The 23,841-nt window shown below is 48.0% G+C and overlaps 1 protein-coding gene across 2 annotated transcripts in view; it reads right to left on the bottom strand.

The window, feature by feature from the left end:
* Positions 1-23,841, bottom strand: part of CECR2 (CECR2 histone acetyl-lysine reader) — a 97,868-nt gene that overhangs the window by 17,215 nt on the left and 56,812 nt on the right. Inside the window, exons 3-8 of one of the 2 annotated variants that reach the window (XM_072873905.1) lie at positions 7,084-7,267; positions 6,190-6,329; positions 5,585-5,689; positions 4,918-4,967; positions 2,416-2,585; positions 1,592-1,669 (exon numbers count right to left, since the gene is read on the bottom strand). In XM_072873905.1, coding sequence (XP_072730006.1) covers positions 1,592-1,669; positions 2,416-2,585; positions 4,918-4,967; positions 5,585-5,689; positions 6,190-6,329; positions 7,084-7,267 — 727 coding nt within the window. The remainder of the gene's footprint in view (positions 1-1,591; positions 1,670-2,415; positions 2,586-4,917; positions 4,968-5,584; positions 5,690-6,189; positions 6,330-7,083; positions 7,268-23,841) is intronic. The other variant, XM_072873914.1, reaches the window with a different exon arrangement.

Below are 23,841 nucleotides of genomic sequence, written 5' to 3'. Positions count from 1 at the left end.
ACCAAAGCGGCATCCAGCTTGCGGAGCCGGGAGGAAAGGGTCACCCCTGCACCGGGCTGAGGTTTTCTTCCCCAGACTCATCTGCTGCCCACCCCTTGCTCAGCAAACAAACCATCAGACATGCTGGCACCTTCCATGGCTTCCCCGCAGCAGGGATGACTGCCACTTCCTGCTGGGGAGCCGGCACGAGCATCGCCACCCTCACGCTGGCTGGCTCCCCAGGCTTCAGCGCAGTGGGTGCTGGGAGGGCCCCCGCTTGCTGGAAACGTTTCACTGGCCCACAGGCAGCAATTAACAGCCCTCTGCCGCCGCAGACCTGGAGCACCTGCGGTACTGATTAGCATCATTCAGGCTCCATGTGTTTCCCACTCCCCTCCTCCTCTGGGATTTCTGCTGCCTGTGAACAAACACGTGTCCCTGCGCTTCCTGCATGGTGGGCTTTGCAGAGAGCAATTCTGGCCCCAAACTGACCATCGCTGGGGTCTTATTTTCCTCTTGGCATCATGATGAGAGGTTCTTCCTTCCTTTTATTTATCTGTTCTAAGTAATTATATTTATTGCGGGGAACTGTACTTTCTCCTTTGTTTTGCGAGAACCCCTGACCCTGGCTCACGTGGAATATTCCCTGCAGTTTAATTTCCCAGGGTTTGACAAAACACCAGGTAACTACATTTTCATTGCATCTAGAGCGAAAGATTATGCCACGGCCTGATAGAATCAAGCCAATTTTTTCCTCCAAAGCTAATCCCGTGTTGCCTGACCGATTGCTTTGGGTAGCAGTTGCCAGTTCAAAGACCCCCCATCTCCACCGTACCATGCCCCTGGCTGTGCCAGCGTGACTGTTGGGGGCTGCGTGGTGAACTGGATCGGAAAGCTGATCTACGTTAAAAATAACCCCGACCAAAGAAAAAGGTTATATTTAACTCCAGTCATTTTCCTGGGTCTGGTTCACTGCACAGACCCGCAAGCGGCAGCGCTGTTACACTGATGAGGTGGAGAGGAGATGAGGGTGAAGAGGCACGGAAAGAGCCGTTTCAGCTGACAAGGCTGCAGTTTGATAAGCGTTTCTTTAAGCAGCCTAAATTGTGACTTCCATTTCCAGCTGACCCCCTCCTAGCTCAATTCCGTACCGCATCAGTCATTCTTCTCTCCCTCCGCACTATCTACACCCTCATGTGTTTGCAGCCTCACGTTTTCCCCTTGGCTGAATTTCTGTCATTTCCCTTTGTAAGCCAGTTCTTCTAGCCCTCTCATCCTTCTTCAACTTTTCTTTGAACTGCCTCGAATGTGCCAGCACTTTCATTGAAGTGGAATTCCCCAGACTGAGTGCAGATTTCCATATGCAGCTGCACCGGAGTCTGTGGCGAGGCCGGTTACCTCTGCGATCCAGAGGGCAGCACCTCCCTGCTCGCCATAGAAACCCCGAGTGTCAGCCTGCCTTTGACGGGCATTACCACCCATCTCTCTTTCAGCACAAGCACTTTCAAATGACTCCTTCCCACTGAATAGCGATGCTGCGGTTTATTTTTTCCCCCAGGAGGCATCTGCTCTCGCCTCCCTCCGTCGTCCTCCCCCTCGCACCCCCCCTCACCTCCTGCTTGATTGGTTTGATGGGCTGATGGTCAGACATCCACCTGGGAGAAAACTCTGTCCGCTGCAGACGCTTCTCCTGAAACAGGGTTGAGAATTGAGGGAAGGAAAAAGAGAGTGGAGGAAATTAGGGCACATCGGTGATACTGGCAGGAGAAACTCTGGGGGCTAGAAGTGACCATGAAATCCCTATTAGCTTTACAAGGGTAGCAAACAAGCAAACTGAACTCAATCCAAGAACATCACGCTGACTGCAGAGCCCATTTTACAAAGCCATCTAGCCAAAGGATCCTGTTCCAAATCTGTCCCACCTGAAAACATTCAGTTGACGGACAATACCCTTCGGAGGTTCGGGGCTCTGACATACCAGTTCAAGCGGATTTAGCTAGGACACCTAAAGCAGCCACTGCCCCTTCAGCAGAGCCAGCTGAGAAACAGCAGTAAAAGTGGAATCACAGGCAGTTTGCATAGAAAAGCTAGGCTGTAAATCGCAGCAGTTCAACAGCAGACAGAGATTCCCTGCTAGCAGAAAAGGGACACAGAACATGGCTGAAGACAGTAACCCCTTCAGCCATCCAACCTATGCTGCCTTGCAATCACGAACCAGATCCTTAAGTGTCGACTCTAGCCCTGCCACTCCATGGGGGAGAGCCTTTCTCCCCATACACAAGCTCAACAGTCCCTGCATCCACAACACTTGCAGGCTGGAGTGGGGGGAGCAGGACGGGGTGAGGGCTGCTTGCATTTAGCTCTCCTTCAATCAGCAAACGTCCATGCTCTTGGAAGCGGTCATAGAGAGGTAAACAGGATGTCATGTCTCCTCACCTTCTGTGCAATCATGTTGCAGATCTCCGGCAGGAAGTCTTCACTCAAGAGTTTGTAGAGCTGCCGCTCTCTAAGGGAAGTCCTCTCTCTGAAGCTCTCTGTGACCTGCCTCCACTCCTCTTCCGTCTGACACAGCAGCCACCATGTCCCACGGCCAGGCCCTTGGGACCCTTCAACAACATGAAAGGATGTTATCTCTACAGCAGTTATGACTAACAACTTTTCTTTATCCCTTCTCTTCTCCTCTCCTCAGGGCTTGGGAAGAGCAAAAGATACTGCCAATGGCCACTGTTATGGGAAACGTGCTCTTTGCTATAGACCCAAAGTTCTCTTGGTCCACTAGAAGCACTGGTACCTCTCCTAGCGACACCAAAAGTGATGCCAAGACACAGAGGAAGTACACAGGTGAAGAAGTAATGGTGGCACTTTGCAACGCATGGGTAGTGTGACATCCCTGTAGCAAGCCTCCATTCCAGTTATGACGGACCAGAGAAAAGGGTTTAATTTGTTTCTTGTAATGGAGGCTGTCAGCCAGAGCAGGACATAGGGTAATGCAAATGTCTGATTTAGTCTGGCAGCAGAATAAAAACATTGAAAATTAATGTTATTTGAAATAAGCCAATTTTTTTTTTTTTTTTTAGCACTGCAAACCTTTGCTGCGGTGAATAAAACCTCCCATTCTCCCCAAATGAAACATTTTGTTTGCAGGCACTTGAAAGAACAGAAGAGGAAGTGAAGGATAGGCTTCATCAGGCTGCCAGATGAGGGGGAAGTTCCAAAAGTTCACATCCCATCCCTGCTCGATCCAGATCTCCCACCGCTCTGAAGCATGTCCCAACTACCAAGACACTCTGAGCTGTTCCGCCTTGTGTGAAACATTTGAATATTAATTGCAAAGGAAGGACTCTCACGTGGTGGCTGGAACACCCACCTGGAGAGGGGGAATGTGGTTCCTGCTCCACAAATGTTTACACAGAGCAGAGAAGCCTCATGGGTTGCAACTTGCATGCTTTTGCCCCGGGACACTCTCTAAGCAAAAAATATTGTGGCCCATTTTTGGGGAGAGGAAAGACATTGGTTCAAACCCCTTCAGGCTGAGGGGTTCTCAGCTCCCTCTAGACTTTTCTAGAGCTAACTGCAGGCTACTGGAAAGAAAGAAATGGTCACCACCCCCACTGGCAGATGTCACGCAGCTTCTCACCGCATTTTCAAGCAAATTAACTATGAAACATATAAAGAAGCAAAAAACAGAGCCCCCTTCTCTCTGAACCCGACCCTGGGCCCTTTGTGGATTTGAGCTGCCAGCGGCTCCGGCACACGAGCTATCAGGTTGCCCCAGGAAGGCTTGAGAGCTGCAGCCTCCCTCCAGCCACCTGCCCTCTGTCAGAAACCTCCGACAGAGCAAGTGTGTGCTAGCTCCAGGTCACAGGCTAGCGTGCAGCTTCACCCGCCCTTGGCTTCAGCTTGAGTTAACGCTCTGGGGGCTGGTAACCGCGATGGTGAAGGACCAACCATGTGCTGGTTTCTGCTGCCCTGGCTATGTGAAGCTGTCCCCTGCCCACCTGCAGTGGGGAGCTTACCTGCACGCTGCCCCCAGAGCCTGCCCCCTTGTTTCCCTTTCCCTTGCCAGCTGCCTACAGGCGACTCGTTTCAAAAGCAGTCAGGACTAAGGCACTGCTTTGTGCCACCAGAAGATTACTTCGCAGCTGAAGTGACACAATTTGCTGCAAGACAATGATCTGATAAAACCCACAGCGTCTCACCCGGCTCTGCTGCCCAGCTCCGGAGCAGCCGCCAGGAAATCTGAAGACAAAGGGCGAAGAGAAGGAAGCACGGCAAAGACAATGCCACCCTTGCCTTTTATTGTGGGGGAACACGGGCAGGCTGAGCCCCTGGGTTATGTGGAAGCCAATGGATCCGCATGTATGACAAATGAATCCCAGCCCCCTCGGACTCACTTTCACTTTATGTTGCCAACTCACTTTTTCTGCTTGCCTTGTAGACCCTTAGGTGGGTATCCCCAAGACATCATTTATCAAGCTCAGCCAGCCAACGGCCACTGGGAAGGAGAGGTGAGGAGAATCAAAAAGGTTCTTCCTTCCCTGTCTTGGCATCACTGACCCCAATCTCTTCCTAGTCCGAAAAAATGCTGTAGCCCGCTACAAACAGGGGCTTCTGTTCGCCTCATCCCTGGAGGAGCAAGGGCCATTCACAGCCCATTTCCATCAACTTCAGTGAGTAGGTGGGCCCCCAAGACCTAGTGTAACCCAATACGTTACATTTCTTCATCCAAAACTAATCCACGATAAGATAGGAAGCCTGCAGGTGCCCAGGCTCCCAGCTGCAAGGCAGCCTGTAATGCCAACCCCTCCTTCCAAACTCGGCCCCAACCACCAGCAGAAAAACTCTCCCTTTCCTGAGAAAGGCATCTCTCTGGGCTTTGATAATTTAAGAGCCATGTTAGCTGATCGTATCAACCCTGACCCCGCAAAATCTCTTTACCATTTCTTATCTGAGTCTCGCGGATTAGCAAGTTCTCTTCTGCCTTCTCCCTACCAAAAAAGAAAGAGAAGGAGTGATACAATAAATACATTACTTCATATCACTAAAATGCAAGCACTTCTGAGGAGAAGAATGGGGGATGCAGCAATTATTCACTGCACAGCAAAACCATGAGAAAAAGCGTGCAGAACACACGTTTGATATATATATTCACATATATATTTATCATAGCTTCATAAAATTTTAAGAAGTGAAGGGTGCCGGCTGGATTTTGGCAAGGACAGTATTTCAATTCTTATGGGAAGCATCCCAAAATCTATACTGACTCAAGTGGCCAGGATTTTGGCTTCAAGCACTACCCAGTGAAAGCGTTCTTTATCATGAGCATATCCCCTAGCACTGCATGGGGGAACTGCACCTGAAGTGAGGTGGCTGGAAGAGTGATACCCACGGTTTCACCAAACTTGGCTTCCAGCTCAGTCAGAATTTTCTTTGGAGAGTGATCAAAGCACCCACCAAGTCTGAGCTTGCTTCACTTCAGAGATGCATTGAAGTTATGGCTGCATGGTATATACATACTTATTGGGGGAACCCCAGAAGTACATTATACTTCCCCCTCTGGGAACATATGCATTTTACGCCTATTGCAGGAACAACCTTTCCATACCTCAGCAAATTTTCTTCCAGTAGTTTTTTCCGCTTTGGTGGTCGCCCTCGTCTCTTGCCCGTTTTCCCAGGAACATTTGGGGTGTTTGTCTGCCCCCCGCATCCCCTGCAAAATGGCAAAACCACCATGAAATATCTGCTGAGCAAGGGAACTGCGGCTGGCAGGATGGGAGAAGGGCAGGGAAATCAGAACAGCTGCTAGGAACCCAACCAATGGAGGGATTAAATCAGAGCAGCAACGGGACGGGGAGGGGAGGAGAGGAGGGATTCCCACTGACTGGAAGCCTGATCTGGGAGCTGCCGGCATGGTGCGGGGCAGACGGGGAGGAATGCGGTGGGGCAGGCAGCATCGCTCCCCCAGCAGGCTCTCCTGGTGCCACAAAGGCTGCAGGCTGGCTCCGACACAATGCGTGACACGGGGCAGCTTGCAGTCTGCTTGGCAACTCCAGTCTCGCCCCGCACCGCCCCAGCTCTCTCCCAGGCTCCCCCCTGCTGCCCCCCAACACAACAGCAGTCAGGCGGAGCCCCCTCCAGCAGGGCTGGCTGCGCTGCCCCCCGCCTCACCCCCTGGCCCCAGACACAGGGGGGATATTGGGGGGCTGTTACCTGTCTGGAGCCAGCTCTCCGTTGGTTTTCCCCTGCACCGGGTCCTCCTTGTACATCCGCGTGCCATAGAAGTACCAGTACAGGGCACCGCTGCTGTCCTCGCCCAGCGGCTCCACGCGGAGGCTGTCGGCGTCCAAGCCCTGCGCCCACCGGGAGCCCCCCGCCAGACGGTGACAAGTTGAAAAGCGGACACATTGTCACACAAAACATGATGACACCCCTCCGCAAACACCTCCCTCCCTCCTCCCCTCCCACCATGCCACAGCAGCAGTACAGCTGCTCCTCCAGGCTGAGCTGGGAAAACGTTACTCCAGGGGGAAGGCGACGTTCCCTCTCTGTCCAAGGAGGGATTTAGATTGGCATCTCTAATTTGAATGGCCTCTCTCGTTTTAACATTTCATCTCTGGTGCTCCTGACAGGGAAGGTCTAATTAGTCCTGGCGACAGTCACGCACAGCCCTGAGAAGCTCCCTCCCCCCTCCCTGCCACCACCCTTCCCCCTGCTCCCCCAGTAACTTCAGCCCCATCCTTTCATCTCACACCATCCCTCAGCAAGGCAGTCTCGGCTCTCACAGCCCTGCCATTACAGTTGGAGCATCTCCAAATTCACTCTTCGCAGGAAGAGTAGCCAATTAAGCCAATTTACTTAGTGACTCCCGTGTTACGAAGGCATCCACACAGGACAAGGGCCCCAAGAGCAGTCTTGCACGCTTGCCTTGCGTCCCCTGCAAGGCAGGGGAGGAGATGGGGAACTGCTGACCCACTGTGCTGCCACGGATTACCTGGCCTTAAAATACACTTAATAGCATCAACCTTTCTCTTCCCAGGAAGATTCACTGATCTGGCCCAGCTCCTGCAGCTGCACCATTTCCCCCTTCCCTGCTGCCCAAAGCACCTTGAGGAGGTCAAAGACGTCATCTGCATCGAGGCGGTAGTCACAGAGGCGGTGCAGGATCTCGACCCGGGTGCGCAGGGGCAGCTCCTGGAAGGTGGACTCCCGCAGGGGGTTGGGTTTCCCTTCCTCCAGCTCCCAGCGATAGTTGATGATGTCCTCCAGGTAGCTGTGAAACGTCTGGGATCTAACCAAGGAAACAAAGCCCCACACACTCACTGAAGTTCACCATGCCAGAAACACCTGGTGCAACCAAGCAACAGAGACAGCTAACACGTGAAGGAAAACCATGCCCCACAACAGCTACGGTTAGGTGCAGCTCTAACTCAGGTTCCCAAAACACAGTAATCGCATTGCTACACCATGGGATTTCATGTTATACACATACAGCTTTATGTGTATTGCTCTGTATTACTGTTATTTCTTTCCAAGCTGAAAGAACAAGCTAAATATGATGCTAACTCAGCCTCATCCCCTTTCTATCCCTATGGGCAGTGCCTTGTGCTAGCAGCAACATCGACCCTTTACTAAAATAGGATGCAACGAAGCTGACGAGTCTGATCCCCTTCCACCTCTCCCCATTTCATGCAGAGACCCTCTTCTTCAGCTTTCCATTTGCTCCTCACATCTGCCATTGCCAAGCCCTCCTCCTCTCTCTGCCTCTTAAGTAGTTCTCCATGCCCTGGTTCAGTGGCTTGAAACCTTCCCTAACTGATCATCTCCTCCTCGCTTTGCTGCTATATGCTATCCATACTCCTGTTGTGGCCCCCATTCTCCTCTCCCTCTATCCCCACAGGTGCTGCCACTTTCTGCCTGTTCCTCCACCGGTGGCTCTGGCAGGACATCTGCACAGCTGGGCTAATGCACACAGCTTGGACCCTGCCACACAACAAGGCTCATTCCCAACACCAAGATGAGCCTATCTCCCAAACAGGGTTCAGGCCAGAGGACTCTCTCCTCTCTAGTCTCCCAGATGATCAAGCCGAACACTCGAGCTCTTCATAAACACTGCTACTAAAATGATCTTTCTCATTTGCTAGCTGGGCCACATTAAGTCCCCCTTTCATTGCCAGCAGTTCACCATATAACCCAAAGAAACACACATTTCTTACCCTCATCTGGTATTGAGGGTAAATGTCCCCATCCGACAGACATTAGACTGCTGATGGAGCTTAAGGCTAAAAGAACTCCTGTCTATATTTTAAGGAGACTTAAGTCCTTATTCTGACTGCTGAAAATTTCAGGGGAGGGAATGAAAATGGGCTGGTGAGACTGTGTGTCCCTAAATATAAAACTTTCTTAAGATCTGTCCATATCACTTTGAGTCCTGAGACTTGCCAGGTTCTCTCAGCCTGCTTGAATTCTTGAATTGTGTACCCTGAGCACAGCAAAGGGGGACCCCCCCCATGCCCCAGCCATTCTTGCACACACGGGAAGTCCATATGCCGGCAAGAACACCACTGGGTACACATTCCCACCAGCTCTCAAAAAGGCAGCTCAACTTGATAGGTTTTTGGCACAAATGGATTACTCTATATGATTAATGGAACCGTGCCAACACTACAGAATTGCATTTGCCTGAGAAATTGCTAACTACTACAAAAGCTATTATTTTTGAACAAAGAGATAGAGGAGCGTGATCCAACTGGAATAAGATTGTTAAAAGTCAACAAGAAGTTAGCGATTAGACAGGGGGCTTCACATGTTTGTTAAAGACTGGACTTCTTTGCAAGGACCATGACTGGACGGTGACTGCAAGAACGAAGGAACAGATGCCACATGATTCCTCAAGCCATGTCCACCTGGCAGTGTTCCCCTTCCTCCTCGAGTGGAGAGAAGTTATGCTACCACCTTGCAGATTGCTCCCCAGCAGCCTGTTCCTTTCTGACGTCAAATGCAAGCTGACCTCCTAAAGATAACTTCTCACCGGATGAGTTTTACTAGCTTTCTGGTTGTGTTTAACAACAGATGCCCGAATGTACCTGGATCTAGTGCCTTCTGCAGCCTGGAGTTTGCTCTTTTCTGCATGACACAAGCAAAGCATCAGTATTTCGAAGTGTCATTGTTTTGCCCCACTAATATCAGCAATCAAACAAATGCAAGTTGAAACAGTCCCCTACACTCACAAAGTTCAGTCAACACAATAAAGGAGGTCTGTTTCATGAACTGATTTCTGTGCTGTCTCGAGTACTAATTTTATGGTAAAAACTACAGCAACTATCCTTTTTTAAAATGAAATATTCAATGCACAGTACACCTACCTGGAGTAGCTGTGCATTCCCACAGCGCCTTCTTCATGTACCTCAAGACGCAATCCAACTTCCAGCAAGAACGTCAACTTGGCAAAAAGCGTGATACTAGATTATCTTTATAGACTTTTTATCTTTAAGAGTGCTGTTTGATCACACACGGCTTAAATATTAGGTATTTACTGAAGCCATCGGATTAAAACAAACAAACAAAAAGACAGACAGATCTGACTCTAGCTTTCAAGAACAGAAACAGTGATGAGAACATCTTTTTCTGAAAGCAGGAAAGCAACATCTGTATTTGGATGCTTAGTCCGTCATAGAACGGGAATGACTGTAAGCTCTCAGAGAGCATCCAGGTTTCAGCCCCCTGAGTTCAGTTCAACTCTGTCAGAGCTCAAGGCAGAAGATTATTTCATCAGATCTGATACAGAGGGTCCAGCTATTTCCAATAAAAATGACTGAAAAAACAGTTTCCCTAGGATCCCGAAAAACTAGTGGATGACATGGGATGCCAGGAAGAAGCAACAAAAGTAGCAAGGCTTTATCTGCTCCTATTTTCCTGGCTAAATTTTTTTCTGCCAAAAAAAAGGGAAAGGTATGGATCAGACCTATACTTTTACTGCTTGCATGAGTTCACTTATCTTGCTCTACCATTTTGGCTGCTCTCAAAGAAAACTGATCCAGGAAGCCCCTCAATTCCAGAAGATCATCTGAAATCTTTGCCTATGTAACTCTCATTCCCCCTTGGGACTGGCTCTGTTGACTTAACCAATTTGGTCTGAGTTTGACTTTCACGTAAGTGGCGAACACTAGAAATTTCCGCCATCCACCCAGTGTCCGATACATTACAAGCTCTGTTCTCAAGAGTACTTTGAGTTCCTACCCCCATCAATTTTCAAAGACAGCTACTGTGCATTTGTCGCTTTGAATAAGGGTAGAAATGAGAACCAGAGATGGGAACCAGATGTCTCAAGGCATTCCCAATCACTCTCAATCTTACCCAATTTATATTTTCCCTCTTCATGGGGGCCAGCCTCTTTTGTCCAGACAAAAGCGGGGTGCTCGTCTTCAACCCATCTGCCACACCTACAAAGGTTTCTGAAACAGCTCCCCTGGTTTGGAGAAGAAAACTGTAGGGAGCACAGCAAACTGTGAGAACTCTGCCCTTGGGGTTCTTCCCCATGCAAAGCAGAAATGCTCGGGACTAATTGTTTAGCATTAGGCATAAAATTCAAAACAAGAATCAGACAGACAGCGTCCAGGATCGGAATGACCTGGATGCAGTCTGTCAAATAGCCTTTTTTCAAGCCCACAAATAGGACAGTGACACACCTGCAGGTGTGACAACTCCTACAGAGTCTCTGCTGCATCTGAGAACCTCCGAAAACCCTTTTGTAGGTGGGAAGAAGGCAGGAAGGAGATCCTGAGATGAGGAGACAGATGTAGCTCTTCTCTTGAGGTTCTCAGCATCACCGAGACTTGTAACAACACTCAACCAGGCAATGTTAAGTCAGCAATGTCCTTTTCTCTACAAACAGGAGTATTCTTGGGAATACCATGGGCCCCCATGCTTGTCACCATATCTCAACCACTTCTACCTCCCCTGGCCATACAGCGAAAGCATCTTCCATACAGCTCATTAACCAAGGAAATCACCTACAAGAGGTCAGAAAAGTTACCTTAGAGTACTCTGTAACTGTAAAACTTCATCCTTCCCACCAACTGTCTTTCTCCCCATCACAACTTCCCTAGCACAATTAATATTTCAGAAAATTCAGCCAAAGTTTCCCTCACTTGTCACAACAACCCTTACTTTGCAGTTGCCACCTGAAGTGCAAAGCAATTTGGATAGCAGTAGTGGGGAAGTAGTGGAATAGTACATGCATATCTATGTGATACATCCCAAATGGATGCAGGTGATTTTCTGTGAGCCCAATGCAATTCTTAGCCTTGTCCCTGGCTGTGCTCTGAAACCACAGGGTCATTGTCAGAGGTCCCTACCTTTTTTTGCAATCATTAGAAAGGCGGTCAGAGCTGAATCGCACCTGTGGTTGAAAGTTTTAATCATACATTGCAGACCTCTACATATGCAAAAGCAAATCTGGGGCACAGGGAAGGACGCAACCTAGCACATCAGTGTCGAAGGGGAGGAATAACAGCAGACAATCCACAAGAGTACCAGTGAGGTTGCAGCTCAAGTTGCCTGTGATCTTTAGTAGCAGCTGCAAAAAAATCAGGGCATAAAGAAGACGGGAGCAAGTCAAAGGAGGGGCTCCTCCCCAACATGGGTATCAGCGTCCAGAACAGTCAGAGAAATGATACACCCCCCGAGAGCTCAGCGCCGCAGCCCGGCCATCTGCCGCCCGGCTGCCTCCCAAAGAGGGAGGTTTCTCTGTGCTCCAGGAGAGGGGAGCTGAGGACTCCTCCCCCCGCCTGGTGATCCCAGTTCAGCAGTCTGCCTCCATAGTGGCTTCCCCTGCTTGCAGAAGAGGCACCCTTCCCATCGCGCGGGGTTTTACTGCACGGGGCCACACTGCTGTCGGAAAAAGAAGCTTGGCCAGCGTGCGGAGCAAGCCCCCATCCCGCTGCTCATCACCATGCCCAGCTTCCCGGAGGGGTTCCTTTGGAGACTTCTGAAAGAGAGAGTGAAAATTTTGCAGGGTTGACGGGATATATGGAAAAATTTGGTTGGAGCTTCTGGTGCGCACGCTTGGGAGGGGACAGCTGCACCTAGAGACCCCAGCCCCACAGGCACCCTGTAGGGCAAACTGTCAGGGCTGGAATTATATGTACACACACACACACACTCTCTCTCACACACTTATTTTTTTTATCCTCGTGCCCAGAGGAGGCAGAGCAACTTGTGCTTTTAGTTTTAAAGTCTCCAAAGTAAATCAAATCTTGGCTGGGAAACTGTAAACAAAATCAAGCCAAAAAACCAAAAGCAAAAACAAACACTGATTCAGTAAGAGACTCCCCGTGTCAATCTGCACTTCCCGCAGGCAGGGTGCCATGGCCCAAGTGTGGAATTACTGTCACAGCACACTTCCCTATCTGGCCTATTGCTGCCAATTTTGTTACAAGCCCCCCCCCTCGCCATTCCCCTCAAAAAAACCCCCTAAAACCCCCCACACAAACCCCCCAACCCTGTGGGAGTAAATATGGGATGAAAAGAAACATTAGGGTAAGGAGTTGGAAATATTGGAGACAAAAATCTCTCAATGATGCTCAGATACTGCTGGCACACACAGACAAGCCTTATGAAAGTTCAGATTCCAAATAATTGCCTGGACCCACTAGCTAGAATATCTATCATGTTGACAGTGTTTTAAGTCTCTTGTTTCATTTAATTTACAAAATGCAACGGAAGAATAAATACTGGAACGCTCTTGAGCTACAACTGCTGGGAAAATGGCAAGCCTGACCTATGTCTTATCCCAGATAGTATAGTGTTCTGTACTTGAGATTAAAACCAAGAACCCTGACAAAACCAGAGGACGACAGAGAGCAGGAACAACAATAGACCTCCTCCACCTCCTGCCCAAGAGTACTATGTAGGAGGAACATGGAAAACAGGACTGGAAGAGCTCAGCCTTTCCCTCAAAGACTATTTAAACAGGAATATAATTACTCTTGTAGTTCCTTTTACAGACTTAGCCAGTAAGAAAAATAATAGAGGCGATACTTCTGTCTGGTCAAAGCTTTAAAAGCTGAAAAAAATTGGATTCCCTCAGCCACCCAGCACAAGTGGTGCTTTTAGAAGGTTCTCAGTAATGAATGAAAAAAGACTTCTTGGGCACCTAATTCACAGCACACAAGAGAACTGGTTTTGCCTCCGTGATCTCTCTAGTTAACAACAACAAAAATCAAGGTCTTATCAGAACAGACGTTTTATCATGGAATTAATTTTATGGACTGAAGATATTTCACCTTATGGGCTGGCACCTTTTAAGTTCTGAATTGGCAAAAAGGCACCAGCTTGGTGTTGGGAGTCACTCAGGTGTTAATGAGAGCATTAACTGACAGATGGCATTCAAGATATTTCTCCCCTCTCCAACGAAGACAGCTTCTCTGCTACAGCAGAGATCAGGAAAGCTTAGTTCTTAACAAGCATACAATGCTTTGGCACAAAGGCAAGCCCTCTAGAAGGTAATGGGAAGGATTCAGGGTTTGCTGGGATGACCTCAGTCAAACATCATTAACAGGGTCAGGAGAAGCAAAGCCTATTTCAGAAGAAAAAAATAATGTAAGGGCCCCCATGATCAATCTATCGTGGCTTGTCAGAAAGAGAAAGCTTAGGCTGACCTTAGAAGCAATATGAGTTACTACTACCAGCCTGACCTTGAGCTCTCATGTAACAATGGAGACATTTTTTTTTTAACTGTATTAATGAGCTTTCTTATCTGAGGTGGGGGAGGAAGCCTTATGGACCAGCTTGTACTTTACCTTCAAACAATCTACCCTACTGAGAAACTAAGTCAGGCATGATGAAGGGGAAAAAATGGTACTACCCCATCCTTTTGGGGGAGAAAAGGGTTGCATAGGTACATTCCTCATTTCCTTCCAAGCCCTCTGCGTGTGGCTCACTCAGAAGGCGTGCAAGCCAACAGAAAGAACGTATTCCTCAGACGATGGGTCAACTTGTCATCAGGGCAATCAGACTGGCAGAGGCTCAAGGGCAACAAGCACCTTGAAGGGCCCCTCCTCAAAACACTTCACTGAAGCAGAGCAAAATGACCGAGGAGCTGGAGATCCAGGATCATGACCTTAAGCGTTAATATCCACATTTTGTTTCCAATTCAACTAGCAGCACCACTAGCTGCACCACTGTCCTGTACCACTGGTGGGGACAGACTTCACAAATTCCAGCCAGGGACAGTCTCAAGGGAAGCAGTAACTCCTGGACACACCAAACTGATGACAGACCTCAGCAAGGTCCAACCCTGGCAGAGCTCTTGTGGCGGAGGAACAAACACCCGGGCTCATCCTGCTTTTCAGTGCCCTCTCTTGATTCATGCCTGGAGAAGACCAGCTGGCCTATAAGGGGCTGTGAACAAATGGAGAACAGCTTACATTAATGGACCCTAAATGAGACCACAAAATGGGGGGGGGGGGATTAAACTGGGCTTATCAAGGTTCCAGAGTGAAGTTTCTCCTCCCAGAGTTGGAAAGACAGCAGAGATTGCTGGAGTACAAGACCATCACAAGACACGTACAGACCTGCCTCTTGTCCTCCACTTGTAGCTAGAACTAGTTTTCTGAATGCAGATGCTGCCCAAACCTCAAGTAATTCTGTGGCTTACCTGTGTGGCCACCAGGAGCATTGGCAGTGAAGGAGAGGAGAAAGACCCTCAAAGAATCAGCGTGTGGATTGCACTGAGCTCTACATACAGTGACCTTTGTCTTCACCTTGCTGAACTTTCTACATTACAACCATGGTCTTTGTTTAAAACCATACGGACAAAAAAATAGCAGGTTAGCAAATGTTAAGTAGTGGTAGCTCTTCCCTAAAGTAGTCTGGTCTAACTCCTGAATTTGGTAGTCTGAAACATGAGTGATCAGAGGTTTCCACATCCATGAAAGATACTCCCAAGTTTTCCACACAAGTAGAGGACAGCAGACTAAATTCAGCACCCTAGCAATTCCTGTTACCTGCCCCTCACTTGTCCACCCCATAACTTGCTTCCAGAGCTCAGATGTGGCACTGAGGCCACCACCAAGAATATGCTGAAGAGATGCTTAGAGAAGACATCAGGCTTCTGGACCTTTCCTCCAACATGATAATACAAAGTTAGGACAAGAGGTTCTCCAGCAGAAGGGCTGCTCAATCTTGCTAAGGAAATCTAATTTACACGGCTGGATGCCAGGGAATCTACTGCCTTCCCAGCTGAACTCCTAAACTGTTCATGTTTAGGAGAGGGAAAAAATCAGCTAAGAAAAACCAAGGTTGTCAGCAGCTAAGAATACTCCACTCCTGCTCCTTGTCTTCCTCCATCTTACCTCGAGTGATCTTCCATACAATAAAAACTGGGGAAGCTGGAAGGGGAGCTGGCAGATATGCTGTATCCCACAGAGAAGCAGAATAGGAACAGCTATGGAGCGAGGCAGTGTCTCCAGGGAGGCAGAGAGAATGGAGAGCTGATGTGGGCTGTCTAGTCTAATAAGGGATCACACCACAGGAGCATGTGCTGGCTTGACAGAAGCAAGTGCAGCCACTTAACCTGGGTATGACAGCTGAAGTGGGAGCGTTGCTTTGCTACCCCTAAAAAAGGGGAGCATGATGGAAGAAGGGGAAGCCACAAGGTCACCACAGCTACCCATCCTTCAGGGAGGTTCCAGGTCTGCTCCTGCAGACTTCTCCCCCTAGCCACAGCAGAAAAACTGAGCAACCAAAGAAGTTTCCAGCTTCGGCTCTTTAGCACTACTAGACCAGACTCACCAGCTCTTGAATTAGATGGAGATGTCCTTTTACATGCTGTGAGCTGATATGAGCTGCCTTCCACCCCTTTTCCCTCACACGAGGGACAGGAGGCAGCAAGTGCACCCTTCCAAAAGCAGACGCCAGCTGTAGGAACTGAACTCATCTGACACGCCAGTGTGGCAAAAGGGCATGCTCTGATCTTCCCCAGCTGCCTGTGGTCCACGCTTCTCCTGTGATTCTGCTTTTATCTAGCAAGCACCCTGTGCACGACACAGCCGCTGGGAGTGACTTGTTTGTTGTTTTGCTGAGAGAAGGCAGAAAAGCAGCAGAGATATCGGTGCAGATATAGCAAAGTCCCGCGTTGGCCTGTTCTGAAAAGGCTCTTCCCTTAGGCTGGCAAATGCCGGGGACATGCAGGAGTGCTGAGATAAGTGTCTATTTGATCTTCTCTCCCCCATTCACCCTGGTTTTTTCACTGCTTTATGTTCACAAAACGCCAAGGCAGCTAATCAGTGCTCTGTGACCCCTGTTAATTGGGCTGTGTGAGAGAAAGGCAGCACCAGCAGGAGAAATCACACATACCTGTTACTTTGAACTGTCCTGTCATTTTCCATCTCCCTGCTTGCAGGAGCTCCAAGCACCCTTCTGTGAGCCAGGGCTGCTCTATTTTCGTCACCATCCCCAGGATCAGCAGGAGGGGCCACAAGTGTTTTGTGTGGTTGTCCTACCTCTAACACCTCAAGGTACAGGGAGGCAACAAAGAGGCATGTTGTTGCTTCTCCTTCTGTGTGAGATGGTGAAAGTGATTTTTGGTGAAAGAAACACAATCTGAAGGTGCTGATGGCCCTTCTTCCACCTATGCCCAGCTGCTCCTCACTGCCCTTATCTGCCTCTCTGTCGCTCCCCCTCTCCCTCCCCACCACAATACAAGGAAGAAGCGAGCAGATGCCCAGGATCCATCTCCCCGTCTCAAGAGACCAGCAGCCTATTTGGCCAAGTAAGCCAGAGAAAGCAAGCGATTGGTGTGAAGATGTGAAGCATTGGAGGAAAGAGGGGTTGGATTTGCCAAGCCTGGTGGATTATGCAGTACTTGGAGGGTGAGGAAGACACATATGGTTAACTAGATGCACACGGGGTGCGGGGGCCTGCATTTGATTTTTAGGTAGGAGCAAGGGCTGCTTGCGTGTTTTTGTTGTTTGTTTAGGGAAAAGAAGGAATAAGAATACAAGCAGCAATAAAACCAGAGCAGCCAGAAACTTCCCAAACAACAGCTGAAGGCATATGGTACCAAAGGAAGAGAAAGTCCGGGGGGCAAAGGGGATGAGCAGGAGGATGCGTATGCTGCCCTGACAGATTCAAAGAATATTAATGGGATTAAAATAAAACTTAAAAGGTGATGACTACCAGTTTGTTTTTCAATGCCAGCTCAACCTTTCCCTCAAAGGCAGTGAGTCTCTGCACAGTCTCCATGAAGTGAAGGCTTGCGCTCTCAGTGCATGCAGGGTTTTGGGGTAGTGGCATGGACAGAGAAGCAGGAACCCCCACCCCCACTACTGAGGCTGCAATTTGAGTGAAAACTGATAATGACAAATCAATGGATTGGATAACTGGATTAAAATGGGGGAAAAATAATTCTGCTAAAAGATTGTGAAACATCACTGTGGTTAGCAAACAGTGTTGCTATATATATTTGTGAAAACATGAATTAAGGTAGCAACAGATTAACAGAAAGGATTATTTACCTTGAATGAATACAAAGAAGAGATTATTTGGGACAGTTTTAAAAATTGTCTTCTTTCTTAATTGTAACTGCATAAATACAATTAATTGTATTAAATTAATTTTAACCAGCTCTGTAATCAACCGCTAACATGCATTTTCCTACCTACCATCATGTTGAAACATGCACCACAGCTCCAGCATGGAGGAAAGCAGATGATATTGCAGCTACTTTTCCTCTTCTTGCCTAAAAATACAGACCTCAGTTCCTTGAGATTATGGCTGAAATTGTAAAATACTATGCATCTGGAAATATATAGGAACCTTCAGAAAACTCCTGGTAAGATGGTCTGTCAGATATCCTGCCTGTCTGAATGGGAAGAAGACTTGAGTGTCCATCAAGCAATAAGTGGTTTCTGCTTCTTTATCAGGGGTTGCACTGGACAGTTCATCAGTCATAGAGGAGACAAGATGCATGTCCCCAGCCGTGTCAGCTGCTCTTTTCCTGCCTTGAGGAATCAATCTGTTGAGCTGAGGGAGTCCAAGAAAGAGGCAGTATCATTTACTGAAGCTTTACTCAGAAAGAAAGGCAGAGCTGGTACTAGAACAGCGTGGTACCAGTGCTGATGCCATCACACATTATGTCTGAGGTGGAAAGGACCAAGGAAAGAAGCTATGTCACCCCAAGCACCTAAGATAAATTAATGACAGAACTGAAAACGTCTCTGTATCATGCCCGGAGAAAGTCTGATGTCAAGCTGGCATGTGATGCTGCGGGAGGATACGAGGGAGATATCTAAGTGTGTGTCACCTCTTACCATGTGACGACATTGATCTTGGCTGGGGAAGGGCCAGGGAAAATGGCTTTCATTAAGCAATGAATTCCCTGGCATGCTAGTGAATAGGGTTGGAGAGCTGAGGAGAGCCAGAGCCCAACGCTTCCCTATCCAACGAGATCTATCACAGCAGCTAGACTGGTAACTTGAATTTTTCCCTGACAGTATGGTCAGCTAAAGTAGTAAGAATCTCCTGAGACCCTGAAGTGCAGAGTTTTCTGTCAGGCTCAAAATCAGAAAACAAGTAACAGACATCACTGGCAAAGGCAGAAAGGCAGGAGGCAGAAGAGAGGTCCTGAGTCTCAGAGCCAACACCAGGGTGGGTACTGAAGGCACTGGAGTGTAGGCTGGTACCGAAGGACAGGAAGATAATGGTGATGAGATGTCACGACGATCAGTACTGAGGTTGGTGATACCGGTACACAAGACAGAGGTGCGGAGCAAGACAGCTAGCTGAAGGAAGAATGCACTGATCTGCAGGGCACAGCTGGTCTCCTGGTGAAGCATAAGATCACCAAGAGAAGATTAAGCAATACTGATGCCAAACTGGAGACTTTACAGGCACATCAGCAGGCAGCAGGTTTGACAACACTGACAGACTTAATGGTATCAGTAAATTATGTCACTTTTTGGATGCAATGGAAAAGCAAAGAACCTAGGTTCTCCTCAGAGCACATGCTCCTGAGGTAATAAATCTGAGATACAGCAGTTCCCAGGGTCAGTTTTAGAGCTCAAGGAGCAGTTCATGGGCCTCAAAACAAAACTGTCTGACCTGGACATTTCTGAGCACAACTCAACTAAGGGAGGAACCTTGTCCCCCCACAGATAGGAGGCCAGATTTTTGTCAGCCTTGTAAAGGAAGTCAGACAAAGGCAGGAGGGTCCCTAGGCGGGGTGAAATACTGATCCTGAAAGGCCCTGATCAGCAGGTGAAACTCCTCCAGTCCCACCATGGATGGATGCCTCCCAGCACCCCTCAGGAATTCGGAGTGCTGCATTCTTCTCTGTCCAGTTCTTCCCCAAGGCTTATCAGACACTGACGATGGGAATCACTTATAGGCATAATGATCCCACAGCCAGGACAGTTTGAAGCCTGGGGGCTTCTGCATTGCTTCTGTGTCAAGTACCTTCAGCTTTGAATAACAAAAGGCAATCTCACAAAGGATCAAAAAGGACAACAAAAAGAACCAGTGTTAGAACTACTTATTAACTAACCCAAGAACTAGTTACAGGTTGTTAGATACAATAAAAAGGGAGAGAGAAGGATCTGGGTGCTCAAGAGGGAAACAAGTACCTTGAGGGAAGCCAACTCTATCAATCAGTGGAGGGGGGATTTGGGCAACGCTGGTGTGGGGTGAGAGGCCTGATAAGACACAGGCTGCTGGCTAGTGCTTTGAGGGTTCTGCTAAGGGAGACTTTCGTTCATGCACACACTGGGTGTAGAGCTAGCACATACTGATCCAACCTGGAAAAGATGTGCAGTCCTTAAGGGAGGGATCTCGATGGCCACACAGACACAATGAAGTGTGAGAACCTCTGCTGCACGCTCTGCTCTTCCCACACGCTGCCTCCATGTGCACACTTGCCCAGCAACAAGCCACTCCGGACGTGATGAAATTAAGATCAAGCCATAGTAGTCTCTATCTCAGGAGGAACGAGCACAGCCTTCTGGATGGTCCAGAATAAAGGAACGTACCTAGAGCCCAATTTTCACCTTGTGAACTAACCTAGTAAGACAGCAAGGGCCTTGGTTGGTCTGTGATGGCATTTCACTTCTCCCATCAATTACCTTCACCTGCATCTAATCAGGCTTCAATCCGTGCTTGCCAATTTTCATCCACATGCTTCTTTCTTTCTCCTACTGTTATTTGATGGGTCACACTCTTTCTGAAGAGAAGCAGATCAACCCTTGGGAGTTGGAGCTGATTAACTTACAAAAGACCCAAATACATCTCCTATATTCTGAAAGAGCAAATAGGAATGAGGCTCACTGTGCCCTGCATTCAGACTGGAAGAGGATCATTACTTACTATTCATTCCTGGATCCTTGAAGAACAAGTGAAGCCAGCTTAATGCTGCATTGTTCATTCCTAGTGCCCATCAACAGAAAGCATGCTCCCAATTCATAGCCATAAGGAAACACAACAGTATTGCTGCGCCATAAGCTCTTCCAATTGTTTAGGGGCTGTAGAGAGGACCTTAGGGTATTACAGTGATGATGAGCACTGTGGGGAAGAAGCTAGAGTTATTGTCTTGATGGTGATGGGGAAATAGGACACATGCGTGTATTATGGCACAAATCCATATGAAACAAGCCCTTATGTGCCTTGCTGCTCACAGAAAAATATGCTTCATGTGGGAGAAGAGAGTCTCTTCTGAGGCAAAAAATACCTAGCGTGGGGTTGCTTTGAAGCAAACAAGCTTGTCAAATTCATTACTTAGAGCCAGCCCAACATACTACAAGCTTCTCGGGACAATGGATAAAAACAAGTTTTTACAGATAAATAAATGGGTCCTAAAGAAGTCCCTTTTGGGATTCATTTCAGAACAGGGTTTTCCTCTTCTTTTCTCTAAAGCTTAAACCACTACACTGGTTGAGCCTGAAAGAAACTGAAGGATGGAAGGTAAAATGAGAGAATAATTAAAAGTATAGGTGACTTAGAACAGAGACTGACATGACACATGAAATCATCGTAGTGGCTTAGCAGCTGGCCAGTAGCTGCCCCAGCTGTTCATCAAGCTCAGTGGGGCTAAAAGGCTCCAAGAAAATAATTTCAGAACTTCTCCAATATTCACCCCTGGACTAAAGATTGTTTTCTCAACCTGGCTGCAGTGCTGGGAGGTGGCCTGGAAAACCAACCATGCAAAACTGGAGCAAAAATTCTGCACCAGTGGTTTGGAGCATCACTATCTTGAAATGCAAGTCTCAAAAGTGAGGGCAAAGGTTTCACGTGGAGAGAACTTCCACATCCTGTCCCTCTCTCTCCATCACTCTCTGTCTTCTTCCTTCTATTTGCCTCTCATCCATCTGCCCTGACAATAACAGCACAACTTTCATGCTCTTTTTCTTCCGCCATTTTCATTCCTTATTCTCCACCACACCTATGGAATAGTACTTCCAGAATGTGCTACCAACTTTTCTTCAAACTCTTCTTTAAAGATTCATTTTATCCATCTGAGAATCAAAGACATTTACTTAGCTTTATTTATACTTGAACTCTATAATTTTATTCCACTGTGCTACTCATTAATCTCTGAATGACCGTGTTATTTTACTGCTGTAATCTCATCCTTCCTTTCCCAACACCTGCCAGCTGCCTCATTTTCACTTTTTACCCTTTAAAAGGCTCACCTTGCATGGCTTGTCTATTATTATAATAAATATTAATATTAGATTCAAGATGAGCAATGTAGCCACTTCATCTCCCTTGCCCCCTCCCGGCATCTCCTGCGCCGATGATACTGGGTCGATTCCAGAGGCCATCCACCAATCTCCATGATGTATGCAAGGCAGCGCTTGTTAAAAGTCAGACTGTAAATAATGCTGATCTTGTTGATATTCACTTGGCATTCATGAATATGATTCTGAGTTAGTGAGGTGCTTTGTGGCTGGGCCACTGAAAGAGTTGTTATAATCAAGGTCACTGGCACAACTGCAAGAGCCGGCTATTAAAACTCTTTCTGAAAGGTGGTGGTCTCCAGGTCTGCTGCGACTGAGCTTAGGCTGGCTGCCCCAGATGTTATGGCATGACTGAAGTGTTGAATTCATTCAGATTGTCTTAGTACCTTGGCTTAACTATTCCTGCAGCCCAGTTCACCACAGTATCCATGAGACTGAAAACTTGGCATTGGTTTGCCAGGTATCCCAGTTGACCTGCCACTTTATCCCCTAGACCAGACCAACATACAGTGGTTCTTAAAGGACACAGCTCACGTAGTCACATACAGAAGGGCAGTTTCAAGATGGTAAGTGTTTTATTGAGGGCACTTCTATCAACATATGAGACCTGGGGTAATGCCCAAAGTAGCCTGTAAAGACACAGTCCACACAGAGTAAAGAACAAGGATGGACAAAAGCGACAAAGCAGAAGGAAGAAGCGAAATGCTCAGAGCTATTAAACACAGTCCTCAGAAACAGGCATTCTGGCCCGATGGGTTAGAAGATTTCAGATTATCCCTTATCTCTTTCTGATGAAAGCTCAAATAAGTGATTACAGAACAAGCATTAGAAAATCAGCAGAAGAGAGGCAGTATTCTTGATTAACAATTCAACAAGTAAGGAATATAGCTCTTCCTATGCCATACTGAGAGAATTTCTCAATGCCACCACTAAGGGTATGAGAGAAATAATTAAGAAAATTGAGGGGGAGGGAATAGGAGTTAAGGAATATCCTCCTCTTATCCATATTCACAGAATCATAGAATCATTTAGGTTGGAAAAGACCTTTAAGATCATCAAGTCCAACCGTTAACCTAGCACTGCCAAGTCCACCACTAAATCATGTTCATAAGCACCACATCTACACATCTGTTAAATACCTCCAGGGATGGTGACTCAACCACTTCCCTGGGCAGCCTGTTCCAATGCTTGACAACCCTTTCAGTGAAGAAATTTTTCCTAATATCCAATCTAAACCTTCCCTGGCACAACTTGAGCCATTTCCTCTTGTCCTATGGCTTGTTATTTGGGAGAAGAGACCCACACCCACCTCACTACAACCTCCTTTCAGGTAGATGTAGAGAGCCATAAGGTCTGCCCTCAGCCTCCTTTTCTCCAGACTCAACAACCCCAGTTCCCTCAGCTGCTCCTCATAAGACTTCTGCTCTAGACCCTTCACCAGCTTTGTTGTCCTTCTCTGGACACGCTCCAGCACCTCAATGTCTTTCTTGTAGTGAGGGGCCCAAAACTGAACACAGTATTCAACGTGCGGCCTCACCCATGCCAAGTACAGGGGGACAATCTCTTCCCTAGTCCTGCTGGCCACACTATTCCTGATACAAGCCAGGATGCCATTGGCCTTCTTGGCCACCTGGGCACACTGCTGGCTCATACTCAGCCAGCTGTTGACCAATACCCCCAGGACCTTTTCGGCCAGGCAGCTTTCCAGCCACTCTTCCCCAAGCCTGTAGCGTTGCATGGGGTTGCTGTGGCCCAAGTGCAGGACCCAGCACTTGGCCTTGTTGAACCTCATACAATTGGCCCCAGCCCATCGATCCAGCTTGTCCAGGTCCCTCTGCAGAGCCTTCCTACCCTCAAGCAGATCAACACCCCCACCCAACTTGGTGTTGTCTGCAAACTTACTGTGGGTGCACTCAATCCCCTTGTCCAGATCATTGATAAAGATATTAAACAGAACTGGCCCCAATACTGAGCCCTGGGGAACACCGCTTGTGACTGGCTGCCAACTGGATTTAACTCCATTCACCACAACTCTTTGGGCCCGGCCATCCAGACAGTTCTTTACCCAGTGAAGCAGACACCCGTCCAAGCCATAAGCAGCCAGTTTCTCCAGCAGAATGCTGTGGGAAATGGT

The sequence above is a fragment of the Ciconia boyciana genome, chromosome 1, assembly GCF_034638445.1.
Source record: "Ciconia boyciana chromosome 1, ASM3463844v1, whole genome shotgun sequence".
NCBI classification, from domain to species: domain Eukaryota; kingdom Metazoa; phylum Chordata; class Aves; order Ciconiiformes; family Ciconiidae; genus Ciconia; species Ciconia boyciana.
This window is presented reverse-complemented; position numbering and strand designations above follow the sequence as displayed.